This window comes from Drosophila grimshawi, unplaced genomic scaffold (genome assembly GCF_018153295.1).
Source record: "Drosophila grimshawi isolate 15287-2541.00 unplaced genomic scaffold, ASM1815329v1 contig_1377, whole genome shotgun sequence".
NCBI classification, from domain to species: domain Eukaryota; kingdom Metazoa; phylum Arthropoda; class Insecta; order Diptera; family Drosophilidae; genus Drosophila; species Drosophila grimshawi.
This window is the reverse complement of record NW_025062900.1, coordinates 3,540,515-3,553,224: the sequence shown is the minus strand read 5'-3', so window position 1 is coordinate 3,553,224 and position 12,710 is coordinate 3,540,515. Positions and strand designations below refer to the sequence as shown.

The following is a 12,710-nucleotide window of genomic DNA, read 5'->3' as shown; positions in this document are numbered from 1 at the left end:
TGTAGCTAGTTTTTTCCGGGGTGTTTCAGTTTTGGGTGCGTAAACCGAAATTCTTCAAATTGGAGGAGAACAAAAAAAAACCAAAAGCAAAAATGCAACAAAAAAATAACAACTTAACAAAAAATACCAAAACAAAAAATTAAAAAACAAAAAACTGTTGAACGAGAAATGTTAAAATTTGTTTATTAATATTAGTTAATATAATAATGAACTTTTTAAACAATTAAGTAGCGCGTTATGAGTATATTTTAATAAATAAAATAAAATAAAAATTAATATATATGAGATATACATATATATATTTATAGAGCGACAAAACAACAACTACATTGTATATTTGCATAATTTTAAACTATTTAAAAATAAAAGAAAATACAACAAATGCGTACTGCCAAAAACTTGTAAAGTTCAGTACTAATTGCTTAAACTATATTGTATTGTATCAAATATGATTATGATTATGATTATGATTATAATTATGATTATGACGACTTTGCCTCATTTTTGGTAAACAAAAGCAAAAAAAAAAGGAAAAATGAAAATAACAACTATAAGAAGAAACCCAAAAGCAAAATCAAAAAGAAAAACACTGTTAAATTATTTTTGATTTGTGTAAGTTGTTAACATTTTTGGTTGTATATGTATGTATGTGTATAAAAGGAAACCAAGTTAAATACTAAAGCGGTCTTCAATTTTCATCTAAAACTAAAACTATAAATCCTTGATTTCATTTTTTATACGTACGTTTGTTTAATTCTCTCACATTTTCTTTGCCGCCACCAAAGCTTTAAATATTTATATAGTATAAACTGTGTTCTCAGTAAATAAAAATAAACATAAATTAATAAATTATGATGAGAAACATGAGATATTTGTATAGTAAAATAATAAACTAATAAATAATAATAATAATAATATCCGTTCTTGTTATATACGACAAAATGAGAAAACAAAAAGAATGCTAAAAAAACTGAAACATCGTGTGTGTATGTTCGATATTCGATATTCGATATATATATATACATATATATATACATATATATATATATATATATATAGGATCAACTAAATAGCCTGGCAACACTTTTGGAAACCGTCGTAATCGTACCACTCGATTGAGCAAACGATATCGATGATATCGATATCGAGAATTATGAAATTTTTAGGGTTTTGTGTATAAGTTTTTTATTTTTATTGTACATGTACAATTGTTGTACAGTTTGTGGCTTATTTGTGTAACGACTATTTGTGACTATGTTATATATATAAATATATATAGATATGTATATATGTATATGTATATGTCCTTATATATGTATATGTGTTTCGTATACAACTGACAAAATCCGCTAAAAATCAACTGCTTTGGTTTATTAACACTCCTTTCTAACCACATACACACACACACACACACACATACACACTCTCTGTGACACACACACATGTGTATATGACACATAACCTCTTGAACTGATAAAGTGAACCCACGTTGCTTATACATACAACAACACGAGAAACGACAACAACATAAACATAAACAGCTACGATACCTATTTACTGCTATAATGTATGACGTAATGTTACCCACAAAAAACAACAACAACAAGAAGGAGATGAAGATGATGAACAACATACTTACTACAACAAATAATACAAGAACAACAACAACAACAACTTTGAAACACTCGTCAACTATTGCTATATACTAGAAACTATACATAATATATATATACATATACACTTATATACAAAAAGTACATACGCAGTATTGTATGTTTTTTTTATGTACAGTGAAAACAAGAACAAAGCCTGAACAAAAACACATCGTGTATCCTAAAAACTCCTCAGTATATTTGAAACGATTTATTTACGCCTTCTTTTCGATTATTTACATTATGATATGTATTACGATTGTTATCGATAACAAATCAACAACAAGAACAACAACTGGCACACAATTTTACTCCCCGCGTTAAGCGCTTCATACAAATAATAATAACAAAATAAACAACTTAAACTAGGTAAAACTTATATATATATGGATATATATATATATATATAATATATCCATATTTCCTAAATTATATTATGATAGGCAGGTATTTTTAATTAGCTATAAGCCACGTTATTACAATTTGGAACCATTGATGAAACCAAGAAATCAATTAAACAATTCAAGAATTACAGCAACAGCCACACAAACAGCAACAACAACAACAACAAGCATATACTAACTAGATAAATTAAGCGTCTCACTTTTGATAATTTCAGTTTCAACACTCAAGAAGCTAACATCAAATAGGCAATACAATTTATACACACAAATAAGAAAATTAATTACAACAATTGTAGGCTCGATAATTAATGAAAGATCGATAAGATCAAAGATCGCATATCGATTGCAAGTCACACGTTTCGCTCAAATTATCGAACAATTGGAAACAACTGAACCCCCTCAGTCCCTCAGTCAACAACCAACCGGGCAATTCGAATGCCTGTGCCAAGGAATCATCTGAATAGATCTTGAATATGTCCAGTTCTTAGTCGTAGTCTTAGTCTGATTTTTGTCTTATTCTCAACTCTTGCCGTTGTCCCCGTTGTAAGTAGTATAAAGATTAAATTAAAATGCCTTAGGGTTTCAGTAGATTAAAGAAAAGACGAACAATTTACTAAGAGAAAACTCTCGTTATCAAATTTCGATTTCTCAGTTACATATTTGAAACGTGTGACTTCCTCTCCAGACATAGGCGTATAACCAATTTGTATGAAATACTCTATATAATTCAGTTATTGAATACGGGTAAATCGTTACAACAACACAGCAAATAGAAAAACAACAACAACAACAAGAAATCCATTAAAAATCAGCTAAATTATGGAAATCCCGACGGTCAGCCAAAAATGTAGAAAATCTTTTGCTAGAATCTTAACAAGGATGCTGCCTGAAGTTATATCAAGAGAGAAGAAATTATTAAGTGCCCACAAAAATAACTTAAAAAATAAATACACACACACACATACTAACCATAGATAGCCTTAAAAAACACACACACATCACACACAACAAACATATTTGGCGAAAGTTTTGATTTATTTTTGACTGTCCGATATATATAAAAAAAAAATATATATATATATATATATATGCAAATATTCTCGCAATATGAAATACAGGCGTCTGCAACTAGGCAAAATACTAAAATACTGTGTTTGATTGCTATAGAGAAAAACTATGATTTTTAGCAATTAATATAGGAAATAGTACTTCAACATACATATATATATATATATATATATATATATATATATATATAATAGCAAAATCACAAGTCAACAGGGCACAGCGCTTCTTAACTATATATATACATATATATATATATATATATATACACATATATTCATTTCGATGAGCAACTTTTTTAAAACCAACGCTAAACTTAAATTAAACATTAAACTCTAACTATAAAACTAAATATGGACGAAATGAGAAAAAGAAATGCAACTTTTTAAACTAATATTGAATTGAACCCAACAAAGTGTTCATTAAACTAAAAAAGATACAACAACAAAAACGATTACAAATATATATATATATACACACATACATGCATATATATATATATAGAGCATATATGTAATTCAAACACGACATTTTGTATGGCTATGGCATTAAAACAAAAAATAAAACCAGCAACAATTTAGCTAAGTAAAGTATTGTAAAGAGTTTAATAAATTTAACACAAAAGCTACACTAAAATAAAAATAATAAAATTAATAATAATACAAATACATACGTACATAAATACAACATAAAAAAAATTTCATCAACCAAAAAAATTTAACGAATTTCATGAAAACTGCGCTCTTAACGCCTAATCTACCGATTTCTCTATATATACTACATATATACATATACATACACACATACATATATATATATATTTATATATATAAATAAAGTGAAACACAACAAAATATACACTTGTTTTTAGCACTGAAAACATTTGCGTTCATTTTGTTTAACAAAATTATAACATAAATTATTAAAGATGTGCATATGTATATTTTATGCATATGTGCAGAGGTTTTTTTTCAAGTGTAGCCCAAACTAAAATACACGCAAATGTCGTCACTCTCATGATGCTAGTAACTAGTAACTAACTAAATTGTTAAACAAACACACACACAACTTACCGTATATTAGCAGAAACAACAAAACATATAACAAAAAAAAAATCGAATCCCAGTTAAAAACTAAGTATATAAAATCAAATTGCAATCCACACGAGTAATAAAAACAATTGTATTATATCTAAGACCCCTCCCCTCAAAAGAAAACCTAAACATAACAAGAACACAAGGTTAATTAACGCTACAGATATATATATAAATTAATATATATATATATACATATATATGTATATATATTTATATATATATCTATATATAAATGCGGCTATTTATTAAGGTGATTGCGACTTTCAGCTAAAACTAAATTAGTAATTGTAACATTTAATAAAAACGGAAACAACAAAAAACCAAAAAATATTTTAAAAGCAAGCGCTTGAATTGTACATTTTTACAAGGCAACTGTACATTTAGCGCCCACGGCATAAAAACTAAAAACAAAACATAAAAAAAAACTACAAAAAACAAATGAGTTGAAAGGCACAGCAAAATAAATATAAAAAATAAATAAATTAAAAAAAAAGTAAACAAAAACCAGAAGCAACATTTGGCTCGCTACAAGAGTCCAAATGAAAATGTTGCTTAGCCAGAACGGAAATGAGTTTATTAAATATACATTTAAAAATTCATAATTATAAAAAATAAATTAAAAAAAACCAAAAAAAAAAAACAAAAGAAAACCCAATTCGTTGCATAATATTTAAAACGAAGGTAGTATTAACTCGATTGCCTAATTCTAATATTAAAAACAAAAAACACAAAAACCAAAAATGGGAAAAAAAACTATATTAAAAAAACATTAAAATTAACAGGTAAAATAATAATGAAGGAAAAACAAATAAGAACAAACAAAAAATGTTATTATACTTATTATACCGATTAAAATGAAAACAAAACAAATTAAAATAAAAATTTTATTTAGATTAAAATCTTTTGCACTCTCCTCCAATTTATAAACACAATTTACAGCCAGACAGCCCGCCCCAAGATGTAAGTATTCTGAAGTATTTTTATGTTAACTGCAATTCGCACCCCTCTATTAAATCCACAATGGAATATTATTTATTCGCACGTTCCGGCTAAAGAATTTGATTCAATGCAGTGGCGATAAGCAAACATTGTGCATGGAAGGCCAAAAACACACACACAGACACACTTCAAATAAAACAGCGATTACTTAATAATAATAATTTTTGCTTTATTTAAAAACGTCACTACAAAGTTGTTGCATCATGAATAAGTGTTAATATTTGTTTTAGATAACACGCAAGGTTGTTTAAAATGCGCTATACGCACAGCTCTCAATGTGTTGTTATCATATCATATTATATCATATCATATCAGTAAACAGCGTCTCATAAAGGTACTAAAGAAATATTTGTTTCTGTCTTTTTCTGCCAGATAAAGCTGCATAGTGGGTTACAAGATTTTTTTGCTTGCTTTTTTTTTTTTTAGTTTTTTTGCTTTTTTTTTTTGCATGGTGCCATCTTATCTTATCGAGCCGTGCAGCTCTTGACAGCTTTAATTGTAAACTCTTGGTAGATAATAATATACTTATTTCTTATTAGCCGTACTACAATACTTTTACAAATATAAATGTATATAAGGGACTCGGGGAGGGGAAAGTGGCTATAAGCAGATAGATCATACATAACATTGTTTTAGATTTCCTTTCTTTTTTTTTTTGTGTAAACCTATGCACAGAACAAAATAAATATGTACGTTTATATAAATATATATATGTATTCAAAAGGACGTTGGCTTAATCAACTTAAAAACGAATACCACACACTCGATTACCCTTCAATTCACTGCTGCCCATTCGATTGTATCGCATTGTCATTGAGGGTGCGTGGCGCCTGCAGAAGATCCGTGTATTGCAGCAGTGCCTCGCGCAGCGAACGAGACACTTCCGGCGATGTGGTTGTGGTGCAGTCCACCAAATACGGATACAGACCAATCAGCAAATCCCACGCTGGCTTATTGACTATGGTAAGACAAACATATGATTGAATTTTCTATATATTGAGTTGATTAGCCAAAGTTTACCTTTGGATGCTGGTGCTTTCTTCATGGAGACCACAAGTGTGGCAATGGCCTTGAGCACAAATGAGATTTCCGATAGGCGGAATCTGAAATATTGGTATTGTTGTTAGCATAAAGATGAAAGTAGTTTAAAATTGAGTCTTGCGGATCAGACACTAACCTGGGCAACGGGCACTTGCCACTTTGGCGCTCATCATCGTTAAACCGCTTGAGAACCTCCTGGAAGCGATGCAGGAGCGCCGTGACTGCCAATCGGCCGGCAAAGTCCTTGTTAACAATGCCAGCGGTGCCCGTGGGCAGCAAGTTGGCATTGAGCCGATTATTATTGGAGGCGGTAGCCGTTGCCTGATCCTCGAGCAGCGAGAACTGCAACAGCGTTTCAAAACATGTTTTGGCAAAGATTTCGCGCAGCTTCCAATCCGATTCGTAGCAGATGTTGCTATCGGAGGCGGAGTGTATGGAACCCTTGTTCAGCAGCACAACAATCTGCATGATGAACTGGTGTGGCATCTCATGGGCAAACGGGAGCACCTCATCGCGCAGCAGCTCAATCACCTGACAATCGATGGTCTCATCTAAAACGATCTCCTCGAGACCACGATCCTCGATTGTGCACACGCTGACGGGAAAAAGAAACTTGTCCAGTGTATCGGCCAAATCATCCCAGAGGCTGGCAAAATGTTGCGGTTTGGCACGTGCCACCTTCAAACCCGTATGCAGCACACTGATCAAACTGGAGATGGCCAGCTTCCAGGTGCTGGACGAGAGACACTTGTATTTCATGGCCAGTGGGGTGCGCAGCGCCTTGATAATATCGTGCAGTATCTGCTCCTGCACCACCGGCTCCTCGGTGGCCGTGCTTTGGTATAGCTTCACGCAAATGCTAATCGATTTCTCGCCAAACGGTATGTAGTTCATGCTGACCACCTCGATGGATGCATTGTTGCCATAATGATTGCTCGTCTTGCCATATTTATTATGCTCGACGACGCTCTGCTGGAATGTGGGCGGTGCACACGCAAACTTGCTAAAGATCAACAATTGGCGAAAGATGGCGGGTATCAGTTGGCTTATACTCGTACTCGTGTCCGTCTCTGGTCTGGTCGCCTCCTTCTGTATCAGCTCCATGCACTCGAGTATGCCATCGTGCAGTGGCGTCAGCAGCGTATCCGACACGGTGGACATTATGTAAGGAACGGCATCCGTTTGCACCGGTATACAAACCGCATTCGTCAACACCGTGCAGAACTTGTCAAAGTCCGCTGCACTGAATCTGTGTGTAAAGATGTTTAACAGTTTTGTATTAATTAATTCTAAATACAAATTAGGAATATTAGTTTTTACCTGTCTTGAATGTGCTGGAAAATGGCGGGAAATATCTGTATGAGTGCCGTGAGAAATGCCTGACTGGGAATGTAGAAATCTTCTTGACCATCATTGCCGCCGGGCAACAATTGCCGTGTGCTCGCCGACATTTTGGTGCTCTCCATGCCAATACTTAGCCAAATGTTCCAGGCAATCTGAGCAAAGATTAAACAATCGATGGGAATTTAACAAATGTTTTACATTTTCAACAGTCATCATCGAGTTGAGCACTTACCGTCCAGATTTCATCCTCCTGCTGCTGTGCCGTCTGCCCGTCCTTAAGTCCACGCTCCGTGCTATTGTGATACATGATCTCCTGCAGTGATTTGAGTGCCGCCAAGGACACTTCGCCATTCTTGCTGAGCGCCGCATTCTGTATGAATTCGAGTATCAAGGACCAGGCACGCTCAAAATCACCCAGCATTTGGAGTAGCTCACGCTTGGTGTTGAACACCCGGCAAACACCCGAGAGGGTCAGCACCTGCGTCTCGGCCCATTGCTTCTGGGCTGTGTTGCGTGAATGATGGATTAGAATGTTGCCACTGGCATCCACCTTCTCATTGCTGGCCGAGCTGCTCAGCGCGCGCACATTGTCGAGCAGGGGGAAGAGCACCTGCCAAACGAGCGCCTGCCATGTGGGTGGATTTAGCAGGCTGCCATGTGCGGCAATTGTGGAGAAGAGTGTTTGGCCAGCCGATTTGCGTACAGCGGGTCGCAAGTCGACGCACAATTCACCCAGTTTGGCATACAGACACATCCACAGCTTGTCGAATTGTGGCATTTTGACTGTACCCGGAAAGTCCGGCAAGATGGTCACATCCTCCAGCTGTGTGGACATTAATTTCTCTTGATTTTGATTGAAAAAGTCCGAGATGTTCCACTGCAAAGTAAATAGTGTATTTTAGACTTGATTGTTGGCTGATTCTACTACTGCTTGCTTACCATAAGTCCAATCGCTGTTAGTGAGATATTCAACTCTTGGGTTTGGGAGCCAAACTTGGCCGCTGTGCTAATGCACAAGGGCAGACAGCGCCAGGGCATGACGGTGAGAAAATCGGTGATGACAAGCTGCAGGCACTGGAATGCGGTGCGTATCAGCGGCTCACCATGATGATCATTGACGGCGCCAATGATCTCAATGATGGCGGGCCAGCCAAACGAGAGAATCTCACCAGCCGTATTAAGGATCTGCAGCACACAATCCAATTGACGCTGACGCACATCCGCATGCAATACGCTTGACAATTCGGACAGTGGACTCAGCAGCATCGTTTGCAATTCCTGTAAAATGTATACAAAATGTTAACATTCCTTTTAAAGAAATATACACTTCAGTTACCAGATTCTCTTTGAGGGGCTGCTTGTGCTTGAATTGCAGCGCCGACTTGACCAGATAAGTGATGGCCTCGACGCCCCATTCGCGCATGCGTATGTGCCGATGCTGACAAACCTCGAGCAGATGATTGGTGAGTGGACGCCAGAGCACCTCGATGCGTGGCATATTAACCAGGCCCGTTTCCATGAGTTTGGCGACAGCAAAGAGCGACGGTTCACGATTGGCATAGGCCAGTTCCATGGCCTCGTGGGAGAGTTTGCAGAGTGCATCGATTAGGTGATGCAGGGCCACATCATCCAAATACTGACTCGATTCGAAGAGTTGACCAATCATCTGTGACAACACCGGCAGATCGGCCATAACTGCCGTCTGTATGCCCACATTGAAGTCGACGACAGGCTTCGGCATCACCTGCAGACTGCCACCGGTGGAGGGTTTGAGGCCCAGTATCCAGACTAAATGCTGCAACGTTTGCAACACCATGTGCCACGAGGTGCCCAGTATGCTGCCATTGTTTTGCGCCAACTGCAGAATCGCACGCATACACTGCAAATTCTTGTTGGTCAGCATCACGGGTGCCTGCATCACGCTGTGGGGCAACGAGGCACTCGGCAGCGGTGTTCCAACTGCCACAATCTGTGGCCGAAAATCGCCGCCATCGGCGTTGCAACTGTTTATGAACTGATTGCTCAGATCCTGACTGCCGCTGCGAGTGTGACCTGTGCGAAAGTAAATACAATTTTATTATTAATATTTATGGGTTATATAATCGAGTGATAATGCTCACATCTGAGATCTGCATCGGATTGGGCATTGTTGGCAAATATGGACATGGCATAGTGTGGTGGGAACGAGGCGCGACACATGGCCATTATGAAGGCATCACGCGGCTGCAATTGATCCAGCTTGCCACAGAGTGCTGCATAGTTTTGCATGGACTTCAGTATGTTCTCGGTGGTTGCCTCATCGATGGACGTTTCCACAAGCGGAATGAATGCGCTGAGCAGGCCAGACCAGCTGGAATTGATCAGTTGCAGGCATAACGGCTTGTGCTCCTCGTCGCTAATCACAGCCGTATTGTGTGTCGGATGCAATTCCGGTGTACGCTGTATAACGCCGCCAATCGAGCAAGTCATTTCCAACAAAATGGCATAAGCCAGTGAAATGCCATAGCTATCGGGTATATTTGGTGCATCCAGTTTATCCAGCAATTCCAAGCTAAAATCGAGACAAATTTAAGTATGCTTTTCAAATGCGAAAAAGGGAAATGATTTGCTTACTAAACAGCCTTCGACAGGCCCGGCGCAAAGCAGGCCAACAGTGGCAAATAGGCGCCACGGAACATAAAACCACACTGATTATTGCCACCGCTGGCCAGCGCTGTCAGCGTGCTCGTTGTCTGTTGTCCAGCGCCGCCAATTGTCTGTTGTCCCCCATTTGAATTGAGAACCGCCGACGCATTGATCAATGCATAACGCACATAGCTGCCCATGGCAGCAATCATATCATGCACAATGTGCGTGGCATGATTCTTCAGATCGTACGACTTGCAGAAGAACGCAATCAGCGAGGAGCGTGTGACCAGCTTGTGTATCACCTCCAAGGCCAAAGCACGCTGCCAGTACGGCTTATCCGGATCCAGAAATTTGATGATCAGCGACAGAAAGATCTCACATTCCGTTACCAATATCGTGTGATACTTTTGTATTAAAATCGCCACCAGACGCAGCAGACGCATACTTATGGGAAAGTAAGGTTTATCCGCTGGAACGGTGGCGGTGCCATTGCTCGGTGCTGGCAACTGGCGATGTTTCACATTCGGCGAGAATAGCTTAATGACCAAGGCACAAACGCGTTCCTTCAACAGCAAACGGAACTCTTGATTCTGTGGGGGGAAAATGAGCATAGCTAAAGTATAATTCTGGTTTATATTTTCTCTTTTTTTTTACCTCATGAAATACTGCACTGAAATTGCTGAGGACCGCTTCGAGCAGTTCGAGGCCAAAGGTGCGCGTCATTTCAGTCATGCCGAGAAGCCAGTAGGGCTGCTCAGCGTTGACCAGCTGCACCAGATCCTGAAACAGATGAAATGCGTCCATGGCATACGTCTGGCCATCCTGTGTGCTATTGCTATCCGCATCGGGACTGCTCGAACCGGATTGTTGTTGTTGTTGCTGCTGCTGCTGCTGCTGGTGATGCTGCTGCTGTTGCAACAGTTGCTGTTGCTGTAGACTGGGCAACGAATCCTTTTCGAGATAAACACGCTCAAAGACCAGCGAAACAAGCTGTCTTATTGTGGCACCAGCAGTATTCACAATCGTTGGATTCTTGGTGTAATGCAAACGAAAGCAGAGAACCAATGCCTTGGCCAGAGTATCACCATGCACCACCAGATTGGTGGTCAGCAGCAGCGTTACTGTCTGCAGCACTTTAACCTCCTCAATGTTGTGCTCCATCAGGGTCCACAATGCATTGGTTATATACAGTGAACCCTTCTGATCCACCACCTGCTGTGTAATCAGCCGCTGCATCATGCCCAGACAGAACTGTGGTAAGAAAAGACGGTTGTTAACAACTAGTTGAATCTGGCTGTTATAATGGTAATGACTCACCTTGATTATTTTCAAGTCTTTGGTTTCGCAGCCCTGCACAAGCGGATAGAGTATCTGATTGACGGTGTAGTAAACCGAATTTTGCTGGCTGCTCCCAGCGGTGGACAGCTTGGAAATTGCCTCCTCGCATGCCTGAAGAACGGAAAAAAAACCGAAACTTGTTAGTAAGTACAAAATCAATAAACATTGTTTACATTTGTCTTTCTGTACTTATTATCTTAATTACGGGGTACTCAGTTTTGTAAGAAGAACATAAATTAGAAACAAATGTTTTCTAAGCATTAAAAAAAAAATTATTAATTTGTCAAGAAAATTCACTTTTTATATAGTCTTAATTTGAGAGAGTATTTGAAATTCGTCGTGTTTTTTTTAAGCTGACAACTGAAAGAGTTTTACCTTGCTTATTATTGATGAGCCTTGCTCTATTCAATTCAATTATTGCAAGGGTCATAAAATCAATTTCATTTTTTTTCTGACCGGTCTGATATCAATTTCATAATTGCGTCGCACGAACACACACAGAACACACACACAGGTGCAGCATAAGAGTCAAACAAAACCCCCAAAACCGACTAGAAAGCAACCCTCTCAACGCTGGCGTCACCAACCCCCGCCACACACACAGCACACACACACAGAGCGCCCCCTCCAACCTTATCCCTCCGCATGACAAATCGCCGCAAATGATGCACACGTCAGCGGATTCAGGAGGTCGCCGCAGCAGAAGCAGCTGCTGGTAGCAAAAAAAAGCCAAATGATGACCCTGAGCACACTTACCTCTTTTATTTGCGGATACTTCTTCTTGGTTTCAAGTGAGAGAGTCTTGAAGTCTGCCTGAAGGGCCTCAACAAATTTGTGCACATCGGTGCCACCGCCCACCACCCCACCGCCAACAAATGACATAGTTATGCGTTCTGTTGTTGTTGGCTTTTCGGTTTCAGCTACTGCTGTTGTTTCGGCCTGTTTATTGAACGAGCGACACCTAGTGCATTACATGCATGCAACATTTATGCACACCACTTATGCTAAGCATATGCGTTTTATTTGACTTTATGCTTTAATTGTGAATTTACAAACAAATATCCACTTGCAAGCGCACAATAACAACGTCGATTGGTGAAAATTTTTTGTGAATAACATTTGACAGCTGCAGCTGACGTACA

The 12,710-nt window shown here is 38.2% G+C and overlaps 1 protein-coding gene across 1 annotated transcript; it reads right to left on the bottom strand.

The window, feature by feature from the left end:
* Positions 1–5,365: 5,365 nt before the first annotated feature.
* LOC6561983 (protein MON2 homolog) lies at positions 5,366–12,607 on the bottom strand. The gene is made up of 12 exons (XM_001989206.3): positions 12,325–12,607; positions 11,548–11,679; positions 10,885–11,481; positions 10,216–10,820; positions 9,723–10,153; positions 8,939–9,654; positions 8,542–8,880; positions 7,835–8,479; positions 7,579–7,754; positions 6,395–7,507; positions 6,238–6,320; positions 5,366–6,175 (listed from the first exon to the last, which is right to left on the bottom strand). The coding sequence occupies exons 1-12, from the start codon at positions 12,448–12,450 to the stop codon at positions 5,997–5,999; spliced, it is 5,142 nt and encodes a 1,713-aa protein (XP_001989242.1). The 5' UTR covers positions 12,451–12,607; the 3' UTR covers positions 5,366–5,996.
* Between the last annotated feature and the right edge of the window lie 103 nt (positions 12,608–12,710).